Source organism: Amphiura filiformis, chromosome 12 (genome assembly GCF_039555335.1).
Source record: "Amphiura filiformis chromosome 12, Afil_fr2py, whole genome shotgun sequence".
Lineage (NCBI taxonomy): Eukaryota > Metazoa > Echinodermata > Ophiuroidea > Amphilepidida > Amphiuridae > Amphiura > Amphiura filiformis.
In genome coordinates, this window is record NC_092639.1 from 63917323 (window position 1) to 63933792 (window position 16470).

The 16470-nt window shown below is 37.9% G+C and overlaps 1 protein-coding gene across 1 annotated transcript in view; it reads left to right on the forward strand.

The window, feature by feature from the left end:
- The window catches only part of LOC140167015 (uncharacterized), a 99227-nt gene that overhangs the window by 27086 nt on the left and 55671 nt on the right, over positions 1–16470 (forward strand). The window contains exons 8-17 of the mRNA XM_072190493.1: positions 172–219; positions 1440–1631; positions 4788–4868; positions 8208–8243; positions 12033–12224; positions 12609–12689; positions 13153–13191; positions 13799–13990; positions 14504–14584; positions 15102–15137. Of these exons, the coding sequence (XP_072046594.1) occupies positions 172–219; positions 1440–1631; positions 4788–4868; positions 8208–8243; positions 12033–12224; positions 12609–12689; positions 13153–13191; positions 13799–13990; positions 14504–14584; positions 15102–15137 (978 nt within the window). The remainder of the gene's footprint in view (positions 1–171; positions 220–1439; positions 1632–4787; positions 4869–8207; positions 8244–12032; positions 12225–12608; positions 12690–13152; positions 13192–13798; positions 13991–14503; positions 14585–15101; positions 15138–16470) is intronic.

The following is a 16470-nucleotide window of genomic DNA, read 5'->3' on the forward strand; positions in this document are numbered from 1 at the left end:
TCAAAGACATTCAAACTGTATGAATAAAATTAAATAAATGGACAAGTGAATGGAAGTAAAAAGGAATAAAAGGTAAAAGAAAAGGAGAATAATGTTGAAAGGAAGGAAAAAGAAAGCCCCAACTACAAATATGTTAGTGCTAATAATTCATCTGGTTCTTAATTTTTGCAGATACTGGGACACCTCTCTCTCAAAATGCAACAACTGAAGAACAAGAAGGCAAGTGTTTAGAACTCAGCATATCTTTTAAATTTTATCATCTTAAGCCAAGAAAAAAAAAGAGCGCTTGTCCTCGCCATCTCTGTGGAAGACAATGTCGGAATTGGTATGATTCTCGCAAACTAGCATGAAATCTAGGCCCTGCATTGGTATAGCATCAGGTTATGGTATAGCACTCAATTTAAAGGATTATTGGAGCGATTGCCGAATAGGGTGCAACTCTACTAGTCTTATTACAAGACTGCCCTACCCCAACCCTAAACCCTAACCCTAAACTCCGTAAACGAGGACTGGACTCAAGTCTAGCAAGTTGCACCCTATTCGGTAATTGTACCGGATTATTCATAGATTAATAACACATAGATTGGAATATTCCATGCCTGTGCTCTCTTAGGAAACTTGAATTCAGCTGATGCCGGTACAGCGTTCAGATCTGGCGACATCGCTCATCGTTCGCGCGAAGTTTCTTTTGTATGTGCTTGCGCTATTTTTGAGTTCGTTCACGCAAATCTGAGTCCCCCAAAGGCAACACACCCACATCCCGCGGTATGGGATAATTTAAGTTTAATTTATGCAGGAAGTTTGAAGAGAGTGCATGTTTCTAGATGTCTTTTAAATTGTACTGCAGGGAACTAGACTGGTTGGGGTTTACAAAATGTTCACTTCTTTCTAGCTCAAAACAAAGTTTACATTTGGTGGAGTTTACCCCCACATTTCTGATGGACACTCACATACAGCAAAGGGAGTAAATGGCAAATATGTTTTACAATCCAGTATCTATTCACAGTTTAATTAGGCATTTCATCTTCTGTGCAGACAATTTCATCATGCGTTTATGTGCCGATCCAGTCACTGGACTTGCTAAACATATTTTCAAAAGGTCTCATAAATGGCCTTGCTGTGTGTACATGCATGCATGATCACAGCAATCTTTCATTTGTATTCTGTCTTTGAGTCAGTGGCATAGCCAGGATTTTTTCAGAGAGAGGGCAATGGGGGCGGGGGGGGCAAGACAACTATCAAGTGGGGCTTTTACGGAGATGGCAAAGGGAGAAAAGACTTCCCACAGTGGGATAAGCTTCCCCTTCCCCCCTTTGCCCATGCCACTGCTTTGAGTATAATGTGAAATAGGGGTCATATTTGATAGTTTTATACAGCAAGTAAGTAATACTTTTTATCTTTCAATAATATCTCTCTCTATCTGTCCTTGTTCAATATAGGGAGTACAACTGGCCTGTGTTTCACCTATGGAAATAATGGCACATGTTCTCTCCCTGTGAAAAAACCTATTACTAAGGAATTATGTTGTGCTACCATTGGCCAAGGCTGGGGAGAAGCCTGCGAGTCTTGTGCTGACTTAGAATCTCAGTGTGTGACAGGTTTTAGGCTGCAAGAAAATGGAAGATGCCTTGGTGAGTGTGTTTTTTTGGATTGAAAGAATGAAAGAAGGAAAGAAAGAAGGATGAAGGAGGGAAAAGAAAGAACTTAAGGAAGAAATAATTTAAGGTGGGTTGGAAGGGAGTATGACATAGCAGGGCTTGCACTCAAATATTGAGACAAATAAAGCTGACAGACAAGAGGAATGGTATGGGTTCTAAGAAGGATTGCAATGATCACTAAATAGATTCATCAGGTTTGTTGGTAAACATTATAAATGATTTCATTTGAACAAAACCAAAATATATAACTCACGATTGAGGGTTTCGCCTATCATGGTCGATAGGCATCATCAGAATGATCAGGAGAAGAGGCCCGAACGTCATGAACAGAGACGAGGGGGCCCACTTCCTTAGTCACGTGTATGATCCTCTCCTGGCTGATAAAACACCCTCGTCGGCCGGGATTCGTCCAACCGGAAGTAAGGATCAACTACCATCATTCTGATGATGCCTATCGACCATGATAGGCGAAACCGTCAATCGTGAGTTATATTTTGGTTTTGTTCAAATGAAATCATTTATAAAGGATTGCAATGGTTGATATAAGGGGTGTCATTTTCACCCCATTGTTCTCTTGGAAAGAGGAAACCGGGACAGCTGCGCACACTGTACTTACAGTATGTCCAGCACCTCCTGGATACTGAAGGGATGCTGCAGCCAAACAAAATTGTTTCACTCGCCCCAGATCGCAATAGTTGGAGAAAGCTTGTAGTCGCCTGCTCCGCAGCTGACTGATGATAATGATATGTTCTCATGAGGGGGAATATGCTCAAAATGTTTCTTTTGATATATGAAGAGCTTATTGCCAAAGCATGTTAAGTCCACTATCCCATGTTTCTGATTTCCTTGCGGCAGGTTCGTTTTGCATACCTGCATACTGCATATTTCTAGAGTTTCATAGTGGCGAGTTGTAAGCATCAAATGTTGCAAGATTGGGCATATATCATAAACAAAATACAAAATATGATATAAACACTTTTGTTTGACCCTGGGCAGACATCTCAAAATTTGTCACAGATGCTATAAATTAGATTGGATGACTGTGCAATGCTCGAGTGTGAATTAATTTTCTAGGTGAATACATCTCAATTTGGACAAACATTCAGTCTTTAAATGATTCAGTCAGCATCACCTTAACATAAACTATTTCATTTAGCACATGGTTGTACTTGCCCAAATATTCCCCAAAACAAAATACACATTGTTTATGTCAATTTAATGAGTGTAGATTTGTAAGGTCATATCCCATAATGCCTGACTGTCTATGCTTATACCCCGGTACTACAGTAAGGTGGAATGTCCCACTGAATGATGGGACATAATATGAAATCCAGATTTTTGAGTTATGACTTGACACCTTATAGGCCCTACACATCTAAACATGCCAATATTGGAAATAGTTTGAGTTCAAAATATATATCCTGAACCCTACATTTGGTGAAGCGGTATTGGGGGAGGGGTATAATCCCGGGGTATAATTTAAACTTAGTATATCATAGGCCTATGGGGGACACGGGGACGAGGTATGGTCTATGTGTGAAGTTTTCCTAAAGCATTCCAAAATATTTGAAAAATCTAGAAACTAAAAACAATCTGACAAAAATCAGAAATTGAGGAGGGAGGGTACGAGAACCAAAACAATTGATCTTTTTCGGCCCAAAATGGTGCCATTCAATTCATAAAAGTAAAAATTTGATAAAAGGTGAGGCTGCCTCTTTTTGTTATTCAATTCTAAAGGGCCTCATCAGTATAAGTTACTTCCTGTGTTATAGTTGAGAACAAAATACAATACATTGCTTGTTTGCAACATGGAAGTTTTGCAATGACACATTTTAATACAAAAACGAAATGGTAGATAAACCATACACATATGGTTAAAGGAAAGTGTTTGTAAGTTTGGTTTGGATAAAGATTAATGATCATATGTATATAGCCTTGGGGAGTTCCAGTGAAACTGTTAAGGTGACAGTGCATCTACTGCATATCTTAGGTTCTTTTTTCTCCAATTTATATTATCAATGTTAAAACATAACACTCATTAACCTAAATCAAAATGAAAAATATCAAGAAATTAAACAGAATTGCATATACACACCCACCCCCCCTCTCCATACACCCCACCACCACAAAGTTCGCACCAACATCACCAAAACATGCTCTCCAAATAATGTAGCTTTAATATAGGCCTACTCGCCACTAAGAAACTCTAAAAATATGCAGTATGCAGGTATGCAAAATGAACCTGCCGGATTTCCCTGTGTGATATTGCAATGTGTTGTGATGCTAGGTATTATAATTTCAGTTGGATGCACCATTACAAAGCAAATAGTAGATGGACACACAGTACCAATACTGTGTGAGGCTTTTGTCTCCCAAATGAGAACAGTTGTGCATATTGTTATGCAGCATTGTTATGGTAAATAATAGCTTGTTGATGGTACAACTCATTGTTGCTAACGTCAAACTTGTCAAAGTAATTACGATTGTATCTCACAAGTAAATGAGACACATGGGGTTGTGGACTTAACACAGTTTGGATATAAGGCCTTCATATCATTGGCCTTAACTCAAGAACCGCAAGATTTATGGAGATGAGAATTACTTGCTTCCTAGACTCATTTCCTGCTCAGCAATAGTATTAAGAAAAATACAGAGAAAGGAAAAAAAGGAAGAAATTAAAGGAAAAAGGAAAAGTTTTAAAAAGGAAGCAAGTATGAAATATAAATATGAAGTAGTTGATAATTAACTTTTTGATTTTATCTTTAAACCACAGGTTAACAAATAACAGGAAATTATATGTGACATGATCAAAGGGAATGAGTCACATGTCGACCCTAGTCGAAAATGAGTTTTACATATGGTTCTAAAGAGGACATTTAAAGCTTTCAGAAACTGAAAACCCCATGTTGATATGACCTTTCTTTGCAAAGTTATGTTAACTTATCAATCGCTGAAAACAATAAAAAACAAAAGAATTTGAACATTTTCTTTGTCAAAAGCTCAAAATCAATATTAGCGACATCCTACTCATTCCCCTTGATCATGTCACATATATAAACTACTTTTGTCAAATATTTTATCATTGTGAAATATGAAATGTAACACATTGTTAATTGTTTCATATGTTAGATATCAATGAATGTGATGAGGTGCCTAGATTGTGTAAAGGAGGAACATGTAGGAATGTAGAAGGCAGCTTTAGATGTGAAGGTAAGAGGAAAAAGAATACTACTCCATGAAAATCCCCACAAACAATTCACACATACATCAGATTTCAGATACAAAATGTTTTTGACCAGGGTCCTAGGATTTAACAAGTGCCAGTCATTTTCACCAAAACTGCCTGTCCATATTGACCCTGAAAACATATCCCAGACCTCATCACATAGACTTGATTTATTAGTCTCTAGGTTGACTTGATTGACTACCGCATCCCCAACTTTATCTCATCAATATGTAGATTGTGGTATCAGATGAAACCTCAAGATTTTTTCATAACCCAGTGAAATTTTAGGCCCGATGAAATATGATTTGCTATAGGAGGTATGAACCAAAACCTAAAAGTTGTGTACTATTCTTTGGGTGACAGTGATGCACATTTTTGCTTCTGTAGTTCAAACCTGCTGGAGTACTTGAATTTAAAACTAGAAATATTAATGTTTGGGTGATGGGCCTCTGTCTGATTTAGAAAACAGCTATTAGAATCAAACCACCCACTTTAGGGGTGGTGCAATAATTATGTGTACCCCGGGGGTGAATTATAGGGGGGCAAAGATTTTTGGCAGGCCAAAAAGGGGGGCAAGCATTTTTGGCAGGTCGAAAGGGGGGTCAAGCGATTTTTGGCAGGTCGAAGGGGGGCAAGCAATTTTTGGCACAGATATTTTGGGCACTGTTTCTATATTACGCCCTAAAAGGCGTGAGGAAAACGTTACTGAACATGTTCAAATATGCAAAATTTCCTGCTCGCTGCTTTCGCATTATATGTTAAGACAATTTAAGGTTTTAAATTCGGGTTCCCAAAAATCATGTGTATGTGTAAGGGGGGCAAAGATTTTTGGCACGTCAAAAGGGGGGGGCAAAGGTTTTTGGCACATCGAAGGGGGGGCAAAGGTTTTTAGCACTTGCCAAGAGACAAGCGATTTTTGGCAGACCATTTTGAGAATTCACCCCGGGTACACATAATTAGTGCACCACCCTTAAAAAGGTTAAATTCATCACCACATTTAAATATACTTCAGTGCAAATAACATTCAAATTGGGTTAAAACTGATATAAAATTGGCCTAGGGATGAATCTGGAAGTATGATCCTATTTGTACTGTGTAATTGTGAGTAGAGGATGTAGGAGAGTCCTGATGTCTGTAATGTATTCCCATTGGATATTTTATGGATAGCATTCCTGCACTTTTGACATTTTCTGATGAGAGTCAAGGCTAATTTATAAATTATAGTATGTTATGATGTGTGGCCTGTGTTTTGTGTAATGATCCATAAAATGTATTTGAGGATGGGAGGAAAAGTGAAATTGTAGAAATGTGTCGAAATTTTTGTAATTATTTACCCAAACAAGTTGAATTTTCCATGATTTTTGGCCCCCACACATATGTTGGGCTTATGTTATCATCCAAATGGTTGTCTGATTCTTTCGTTCTTTATTTGGCTGTCTGGGCGAAAGCCAAATTCATTAATCCACTGTGTAGCTCCAATGCGATAACCTATGGTGATAGGATATGGTGGCCTGGTGTGCTGTATAGTTTTGTGTCATATTATTTGCATATTTATGAATATTATTGAGTTTATTTGCATATTTTGCCTGTGCATACCAGGGAAGTACCCAAGGGCGGATCCAGGACTGCTTCCCCCCGGGGTGCTTTAAAAAAGTAATGAAATGTAAAAAATGGCCGTGAAGCAGGCATCACGTCGTGCTTGAAACTTTTGGAAAATGAAGACCTAATTGAAGCGATTTGGTGCACCATTTTGGCAACATTAGTGTGTACAATGTTAGTTTTAAAAAGTCGAAAATTTGTGAAATGACCGTCCATGAAGCCTTTCGTGGACAAGTTTTCCTTATTGTAGTAGGCTATATAATAAATTGTTTGAAACATAAATTGGCAAATGTTGAAAGCAGAAGCGAAAATGGGCCCTTGTTTAACCACTACGTACGGGGATGTCTGAGGGGGGATGTTTCCCCCCTCAGAAGTAAGAAACTTTTGGAAAATGAAGACCTAATTGAGGCGATTTGGTGGACCATTTTGGCACGATTAGTGTTTAAAATTTTAGTTTGAAAAAGCCACAAATTTGTGAATGACGGTCCATGAAACTTTCTGTGGACAAGTTTTCCCTTTTGTAGTCAATGGTAGTAGTCCTATGAATTGTTTTAAATATAAGTTGGCAAATGTTGAAAGCAGGAGCGAAAATGGCCATTAGTGTGTAAAATTTTAGTTTGAAAAAGCCGAAAATTTGTAAATGACGGTCCATGAAGCTTTCCGTGGACAAGTTTTCCCTATTATTGCAGGCCTATGAATTGTTTTAAACATAACTTGGCAAATATTGAAAGCAGGAGTAAAAATGGCCACTTGTTTAACAACTATATGCAGGGGGGTGTCCGAGGGGGATGTTCCCCCCCTAAGTTGGACAATTTTGCAACATGAAGGTCCACTTGAAGCCATTTGGTGCAGCATTTTCACACTATCATAATATGATATTATCATTGTTTTAATTTTATTTAAACATAAAAGGGGCCGGACTCAATTTGCAAAATTTTAAATGTTACACAGGTCCACTGACACTTTACAAGACTCGCAATTACTATGGGTCGATGTTGAAGTCAGCATAGAGTCGTCTTAATAATGACTTTGGTGATAAAATGTGATGGGCCCTGCATATCGGCGGACCTGCAGTAATATTCACATGCTTTTGGGACAAGGATCCGCCTTCAAGCAATGCCTAAAATAATCGCAGGCCTATAGGCCTATATTATAGGGCCTACTTCCGATCGACCCGACTGTGCGTTTTTTTAGGCATGGACCTACATGTACTCAATTGAGATTGCAATTTAACTTTTTCAGCTTTTTCGCTCCTCCTTTTCTTTTCTCTTTTCTCCCTTTTCCCCTTTCTCTTCTCTCCTTTCTCTTTTTTTTTGTGAAAGGAGGCCGCCTTCTAATCTCGCCTGCTGTAAAGTTAGTGACCCAAACGGGGTTCCAGACAGTGTTGGAAGGGGCCCTCATCCTAGGGAAATTTTGCATTTCTGTACTCAATTCAGCGATTTGGTGTATAATTTTTTTCTTTCTTTCTCTTTTTTTTCTTTCTTTCTTCTTCTCTCTCTCTCTCTCTCTCTCTTCTTTCTTTTTTTTTTTTGCGATTCATACCCCGGGGTGCTGCAGCCACCAAAGCACACCCCCTGGATCCGCGCTTGGAAGTACCAGTGTAGTCACTGCTGGTGGTCCTGTGCAGTAGCAGCATTGGTACTGTTTAGGTACTCACAATAGGAATCTTGTAGTGTAGTACTGCAGCTTATATTACCTTTGATTTTGTGTTTTTCTTTTCACAGCTAAAGGTGCACCAGTCAAAATAGATGATAACAGTGGTAAGTCAAAGCAAATTATGTTGTGATCTTTGGAAAGTATAGCTAATATGTGACACGATCTGGTCCATGGGGGCCAAAGGCGGCAAATTTGAAACTGAGATAAAGCTAATAATATGCAGTAAAAAACAATGAAATACATAAGAAAATAGGCATCAAAAAACTTCATAACTTTAGAACCAAATATGCTAGACATTTGATGTTTTCAGTAAATGATAGCCTATTGTATGTATAATGTAATAATTACAGTAACTTAATTTTCAAAAATGCCTCCTTTGGCCCCCATGGACCAGATCGTGTCACATATAATAGTTTTTGAATTTAATGGGTCTGTTGTTAATTGTCTATAATTATTCTCATCAAAAAGCCTCTGTAAGCAAAGTGTAATTGAGAGAAATTGAGACTCATAATCCTAACAGAAATTGTATCATGTCAAAAAAAGGAAATGGCAATAACCAGAACATGAGTGTAACTATTGGTGTGGATAAGAGATGGGGATTTCTCCCCAAAAAAAATAACCCAAAACCTTGGGCTTTACCTCAAAAAAAAAAAAAAAAATCACTTAACACTAATTGAGGCAAAAAATACCATATTTTCTGATTTTTGCCCGCATTTCACTTTGCCTCCCCTGGACAACCTAGTACTGTTGCTGGATATAATGAGGGTAGAAGCAGAAGGAGCAGACTGCCCTTGGAAAAACATATTCGGGTACAATTTGAATTTAAAAAAAATTGTACTTTTTGCCCAATTTCACACACATTTTCAGTTTTTTCAGGAAAGTACTTTAGCACAGGATGTATAGTTAACTTGTTTTGTCTTACATACTAACTGTCTGTACTGGAGACTGAAATTAAGAAAATACAGCAGTTTAGAACCTTTGGAAGATAAGTCAATTGTTTTCCCTAACCCTAACCGCCTAGGGGCTTTTTGGCGACGAGAAGGGAAAGAATAAAGAGAGAAAAGAAGGAAAGAAGTTGTTTGCTCTGGGTGGGATTCAAACCCGAGACCCCTCGCATGCCAAGCACTCGGTCGGCGACACCTTGCCACGGGTCTTGGGCTTCGCTGGCCAGCAAAACCGTGCCTATATGTCACTTAGGGCGATTGCGTCATCACACCACGTGGGATGCATGCACGAACAGCGCATATATCAAGTAGTATTTTGTAGTATTCAGGAGCGTTAGGGTTAAGGAAGCCTATACTGAGTTTCGATAGTGGTAACCTAACCCTAACCGCCAAGGGGCTTTTTAGCGACGGGAAGGGAAAGAAGGAAAGAATAAAGAGAGAAAAGAAGGAAAGAAGTTGTTTGCTCTGGGTGGGATTCGGACCCGAGACCCCTCGCATGCCAAGCACTCAGTCGGCGACACTTTGCCACGGGTCTTGGGCTTCGCTGGCCAGCGAAACCGTGCCTATATATCATAGGGCGATTGCGTCATCACACCACGTGGGATGCATGTACTAACAGCATATATATCAAGTAGTATTGTAGTATTCAGGAGCGTTAGGGTTAAGGTGGTACTACACCCTTTGATAAATTTGTGACTATTTTTGCATTTTTCTTAAAAACAAATAAAACACTGGTAACAAAAGTTATGTATATTATAGAGGCAAGGAATCCAGTTACTACAGTGGAATTTCAGTGACTCAAGACAAGTAGTTATTGATTTATTGATCAAATATTGGTTTTCCCTCATTTTTGACTGTAACTCTACAACTGAAGAGCTTAGTTTCAAAACCCTTGCATCCAATTGCTGAATTTTGAGAACACATCAAAAAATCACTGATATATGGGGGTTTGCAACAAAAGCAGTTTTTGGTGGGATGCTCATCCTACCCAAGCATCCCACCAAAAACTGCTTTTGTTAAAAACTCCCTTATATCTATGATTTTTTTGATGATTTTTTGATGTGTTCTCAAAATTCGGCAAGTGGATGTAAGGGGTTTTGAAACTAAGCTCTTCAAATGTTGTCTGTGCAGAAATAAAATTTTCAATGCAGTTATAGTTGTAGTCCATACCCCTATAATATACATATCTTACTTGTCATCAATGGGCTATAATTTTTGAGAAAAATGCAAAAATAGGCACAAAATTGGCCAGGGGTGTAGTACCACCTTAAAGGCATCAGGCTTAACATGTTTCCTGGATATTGATTGGCAGAAAGAGCGATGTTCATTGTGATGCATTAAAATGTTTCCTTGTCAGCTGGGGATTAAACAACTTTAGCAAAGGATGTAATTTCTCAAGGTTGACTTCTTGTATCTTGTCTCTGCAGGAGGCTCAGCTCAAATTCGGAGATTCAGAAGATTGAGAATCTTTAGAAGCTCAATTGGAATTCATCTCCTCTCCTCTCCCCAAACCCTTTATTGAATGCAGCAATTCTGATGCAGTTAAAATGCTATAACCCCTCACCCTACAAACCACTATTGAATGCAGCTGAACTTTTGATCCTATCTTATGATTCTATACTGCACCAAGAAAATATCCTTACACTTGGAAAAATAATCACAATTTCAAAACTGAACCATATTAGGCTAAATTTGTATTTTTAAAAGATGCATTATATCTAATCCGGCACATTTTGACACCCCATTAAATCCAATGTGACTTCAAGAAGCAAAGTTACAAGCATTTGATTAGACGAAGGTCCAGTTTTAAAAGTGACACACTGGCCTATTCAAAACTCCACGGACTAGACATTTGGTTTGAGAGTGGTATATGGCTAATTTGTGTGTGCCTTCATTTAAAACAAAAGAAAACTGAAACAAAAGAGTTGACAAATAAAATGCAAGATATGAAAAGTACAGACATGACAATCCGGTGATCAACTATTCTGATATTAAGGGCGTTGGCTCTAAAAAATGCTAGGCCTTGTTATGTAAATAAGCAATTTCACGCTCCATGACTTTCACGCTGGATCTCGGAGCTTGTTCCTTTGTTATGCTAAATCCTTTCCCTATTTTCTGTGCACAAGGCCGTTCCTATACAGGTGAATGCACATGAAAAGAGTGCATCGCACGACTATAACGTGCGATGTTAATATTGCAATAGTTGAGGCAAAGAATATGGAAGTAAAAACTGAAATGAATACTGCTTTAAGTTAAGTTTCATTGAAGAAACTGTGTTGTCTCTTTGTTGCACTTGTTGAAATCTTTTTGCGCCTTGTGTAGCCAATTTGTCACTTTTAAAACTGGACCTTCGTCTATTCAATTGCTTGTAACTTTACTTCTTGAGGTCACATTGGATTCAATGAGGTGTCATAATGTGCAGGATGAGATTTGTGCATCTATTAAAAATTTACCCCAATACGGTTCAGTTTTGAAATTATGATTATTTTTCCAAGTGTAAGGATACTTTCTTGGCGCAGTAAATCATCATTGTGTCTGTAAAACCTTTTGGTCTGTCATGCTTGTCCCCCTGAGCCAGATTCCACTTGGAATATATGGCTAGATAAGTTATGACTGGTTCATACAGCGGAAAGATGAGATTTTGTCAACTTTCCTGATGAGTCACGTGACGTACGTGCAATGAAATTTGAATGAGTATTCATTCTAAAATTATAAATAAAATCTTGTGATGAAACATTGAATATATTTCACGGGGTGTTTAAGCATATAGGAGCAAAATTAATGCTGCTGTGCATTGAGAGAACCCATGTATACATCACCATACACAAGGCAGCTAAATGGATATCTTTCTGCTACTGGCCCATCATATTTTATGTTTGTTAACATCCCTAGTGATGAATCAAATTTTTAATATCTGTATCTTTCTTTTACATATTTTATGACTTCCAGACAGGGGACTCTGTTTCACTTATGAGAAGTCTGGCACATGTTCTTTAGAAGTACCAGGGTTTGCCACCAGTTTAGAATTATGCTGCAGTACATTGGGGCAAGGCTGGGGCACACAGGATGACTGTAGATCCTGCTCAGAATTTAAGTCTTCTTGTGATAGAGGATACATTCCAAGCATAAGTGGCTGTAAAGGTAAGAATAAAAATGTATATTATCATGTATGCACATGACCTATACCTTACTCCATTTTAACAACAGAGCTCCTGATGCATCCAGCTGACAATTCAAGCTGCAGAGGGGGTTGACAACCTCCTTGGAAAAATAATTTTGCACAAAATCAGCATGGAAAGAATGGAAATAAATGTTAAATTGACCCCCTTTGGAATCCTATATAAGATATATGGGGACAAAGTGACCAGCTTGCGCCCCCTTGGCATGACCAAGATTGTTATACACTTTTATGTTCCTATAAAGTGTGGAGAAAGTGGACAGGATTTCTTTCTTGTGATTCTAAATGCAGTTGCTATAAGTAACAACTTGTGTTTCGTATATTTTTGTATCATTTTGTTGTTTTAGATGTGAATGAATGTGAATTGGTGCCAGATTTATGTCAGAATGGAACATGTCAAAACACAGAGGGTGGTTTCCTTTGTCAAGGTAAGTAGATATATGGTATACAATGTGAACTTTTGTAGTTTTAGATGTGAATGAATGTCAACTCTTGCCAGAATTATGTCAAAACACAGGGTGGATTAATATTGTGGTTTTAGATGTGAATTAATGTCAGGTAAGGAGGTCGAAACTTACATGAATGAAAGAAGCCAAATACATTTCGGACCATTTTACAGGAGAAGCAGTTTTGTGATGTTCTACAAAGCAACAATATTGGGGGGAGGGCTGAAAGCTGTTAATATATATATGATTGTATATAATTGTAACAAAATGTCAGACCACATTTATTAGAAACAAAATCCTCTGTCGATATTCAGAATCTAAATTTAAGTGGACATTATGAATATAATAAAAAGCTTATCTTATAAAGTTTGGCATTTAAATGTAAAATATGTTTTCTTCCAGTTTAATAATATAATATACTATTTTGTTATTTTATGTTACACAGCAACAGGTACCCCAGTCTCTGCAGGTTCTTCAGATGGAGGTAAGTTAATAAGAAATACTCAGGGGGATTTTCTAGTTGAAATCCATAAGCACCCCACAGGATTTGTCAAGTGACATATCTGTCCAAGCACCCTCAATTTCAAATAGCCTGTACAGATAAAATACCATCTGAACCTTTGGGATTATGATGATTTTGAATTCAGATATACTGTATTTGGAACGTTTATGTATTTTGAATGTTTACCTCTCTCACGGCACACAAATTGAAGGGCACTCTGTTTTTATTTTCACATATGATATACATTATTGTCTTGTGTTTGGTTCAAAGGTGTCATAAATGGCATTGCTGGATTTTTGGTGTGTGCATGATCACGGCAATCTTTAATTTTTATTCTGTCTTTGAGTCACTGGCATAGGCTGGACTTTTTTAGAGAGGGCAAAGGGGGCAAGTCAACTTTCAGGGGGGGGGATTTGACAGGGTTGGCAAAGGTGGAAAATGCTCTTCTAACTGTAGGGTAAGCTGGCCCTCCCCCCCCCCCCTTTGCCCATGTCACTGCTTTGAGTATAGCATGAAATTGGGGTCGTAAGTAGTACATTTTATCTTTCAATAACACTCTACATCATGTTTCTGTCCTTGTTCAATATAGGGAGTACAACTGGCCTGTGTTTTGCCTACGAAAATAATGGTACATGTTCTCTTTCTGTGGAAAAACCTGTTACTAAGGAATTATGCTGTGCTACCATTGGCCAAGGCTGGGGAGAAGCCTGCGAGTCTTGCGCTGACTTAGAATCTCAGTGTCAGCCAGGTTTTAGGCTGCAAGAAAATGGAAGATGCCTTGGTGAGTGTTTTTCTTGGAATGAAGGAAGGGAAGAAAAATTGAAAGAGGGAAAGAAAGAACTTAAGGACCCAGCACTTTTGCACTCAAATATTGAGACAAATAAAGCTGGCACACAAGAGGAAAGTATGGGTTCTATAAAGGAGATTCCAAGGCTTGATATAAGGGGTGTCATTTCCACCCAATGTGCATTATTGTTCTTGATTGGGGGATATGCCCAAATCGTTCGCTTTGATGTGTTTTTGGCCTTATCTCGAGTACCACAAGATATATGGAGATATGAATGTGACTTGGTTCCTTGACTCATTTTCCTACGCTGCATTTTTTTAAATTATTAGACAATGACAAAGAAAGACAAAAATGGTAGAAATGAAAGGAAAAGGGAAAATTTCATAAAGGTTACTTTTTATAGCGAGATAAACATTTTAATTTTATCTTTCCACCTCAGGATTTCTTTCCAAATATTGTGGTTTGAAATATAAAGTATAACACATTGCCAATTGATTCATATATTAGATATCAATGAATGTGATGAGGTGCCTAGATTGTGTAAAAGAGGAACATGTAGGAATGTAGAAGGCAGCTTTAGATGTGAAGGTAAGAGAAAAAAGAATACTACTCCATGGAAATCCTTCAAACATTTTATACATGAAGATTTAAAATCCCACAACCTCTTCATATTTGTATGTAAATTTAGACCAAGCAAAATGACATTTTGACCGTACACCACGAATGAGCCGTAAATGTCCTCAATTGTATTCTGAGTTACAGTGTAAAATGGGCATGAAGGTCGTATTCATAGGTACCTCAATTTGGTGCTACGTGTACCTCATTTAATGAGATACACGTAGCACCAACTTGAAATACCTATGAATATGACCTTCATGCCCATTTTACACTGTAACTCAGAATACAATTGAGGACATTTACGGCTCATTCGTGGTGTATGGTCACATTTGTTAAGTGACATGTTTTATTTTATCTCGGTAATTAAAAATTATAAAAAACCCCAATAAACAAATTGTAACACAAAATGCTTCATTAGTAAAATATAATAAGTGTAAACACTACTAGTACTTCAGCTTATCTTTGATCTTGTGTTTTCTTTTCACAGCTAAAGGTGCTCCTGTCAAAATAGACTATAACAGTGGTAAGTCATTTCAAGCTTGTGGTCTTTGGAACACATATAATATAATAGCTTCGAATTTAATGGGGTCTTTTGTTACCTGACCATATTTATTCCCATCAAAAAGCCTGTGTAGCAAACTTAGCAAAGTGCAGTTGAGAAATTGAGACTCATAATCCTAGCAAAAATTGTAGCATGTCAAAAAAGCTAAATGGCAATTTTCAGAACAGGAGGAAACTATCCCCCAAAAAACGAAGACCTTGGGATTTGCCTCTCCCCTATCAGAATAAAAAGTCGGTGTATTATTTTGGCAAAAAATGCCACATTTTCTGATTTTTGCCTCCATTTCACTTGGCCTCCCCCTGACATCATACTGCTACTGGATTTCACCAGGGATTAGGCAGAAGAGGTAGACTGCCCCTTGTGAAATATTTTCAGGTACAATTTGGATGGAGAGAATGAAATTAATGTTAAATCGGCTTATTTCGATCCTGCATATTTCCTTCGCTTGGGGCCAATCATTGTGCAGCTATGAACATGATTAGTTATAATTTGAAGACCAAATTAAAAAGACTAGTTTGCATTTGACAACAGGGTAAAGGCACGGCCTGATTGGTAGGTGACCTGTGCAGTACAGCATTGTTGGTCTTGTTGACAGGACATCATACGCAAACTAGTATTTTTAATTTGGTCTTCAATTATATAAGGTTTTTTCAGACACATCAGCACATAAGAATTTCTGTTTTGGTTCTCAACAGGATGCAAAAACATATGAGCAATGTTTTGTGAAAGCAATGTAAAAGATAAATGAAAGTAACATTGGACTATACCAATTGAAATACATACACCCCCTATGAACTTTAATCTTCCGCACACGGAGTGGAAGACTTCAAATGGGTCTACCTGTGATGGGTGACTGCAATATAAAATCTACACCCCTTGTGTGGGAGATTAAGGTCATGTTTTCCATAAGGGCGTACGGATATCAAATGGTAATAAACATAATTACAGGGTGCATGCATGCACTTGTGCACTAATAAAGAGTAGTGCTATGTGCATTGAGAGAACCCATGCATACAACACAAGCAATCATGCACATGGCAACTAATTGGACATACATCTTTCCGCTACTGATATCATATTTTATGCTTGTTATCATCCCCAGTGATGAAGCAATTTATATATCTGTATCTTTCATATTTTATGACTTACAGACAGGGGACTTTGTTTCACTTATGAGAAGTCTGGCACATGTTCTTTAGAAGTACCAGAGTTTGCCACCAGTTTTGAATTATGCTGCAGTACATTGGGTGGAGGCTGGGGCACACAGGATGACTGTAGATCCTGCTCAGAATTT